Source organism: Penaeus monodon, chromosome 20 (assembly GCF_015228065.2).
Source record: "Penaeus monodon isolate SGIC_2016 chromosome 20, NSTDA_Pmon_1, whole genome shotgun sequence".
In the NCBI taxonomy this organism is placed as follows: domain Eukaryota; kingdom Metazoa; phylum Arthropoda; class Malacostraca; order Decapoda; family Penaeidae; genus Penaeus; species Penaeus monodon.
Window position 1 is genome coordinate 11696950 of NC_051405.1, and position 385 is coordinate 11697334.

Genomic DNA, 385 nt, shown 5'->3' on the forward strand with positions numbered 1-385 from the left:
CAGCATTATTCAGCAAGGATATAGCTATTTCATTAAATCCATTACAGTATGCTCACTGTCCATTTATAGCCAAAAAAAAAGTCTCTATACAAATCAATCACTGTCCTTTTTCCCCCCACGAACCACCTCGCGTTCACTGCCTCTTCGCATCACCCTCTGCCTCTCCATAGGCCTATCTCTCTCCCGAAGCTCAGCTGAGCTCGACTGGAATGTCCGCTCGCCCCCGCTGGTCGCTCGCCGTCACGAAGGAAACTGTCGCCGGGGAGGAAGGAAATAATCAGTTGAATTCAAATGTTTGATACCCAGGTTTGTGGAATTATTGGGAATCTGTAAAACCTGAATTATTAGTCGTTCGTTATATTGTGTAGTGGAAAATAGTAACATA

At 44.7% G+C, this 385-nt stretch overlaps 1 protein-coding gene across 1 annotated transcript in view; it reads right to left on the minus strand.

The window, feature by feature from the left end:
* The window catches only part of LOC119585620 (multiple epidermal growth factor-like domains protein 6), a gene marked incomplete in the record, with an annotated part of 7357 nt that overhangs the window by 368 nt on the left and 6604 nt on the right, over window positions 1-385 (minus strand). The window contains 1 exon segment of the mRNA XM_037934289.1: window positions 1-252. Coding sequence (XP_037790217.1) covers window positions 191-252 — 62 coding nt within the window.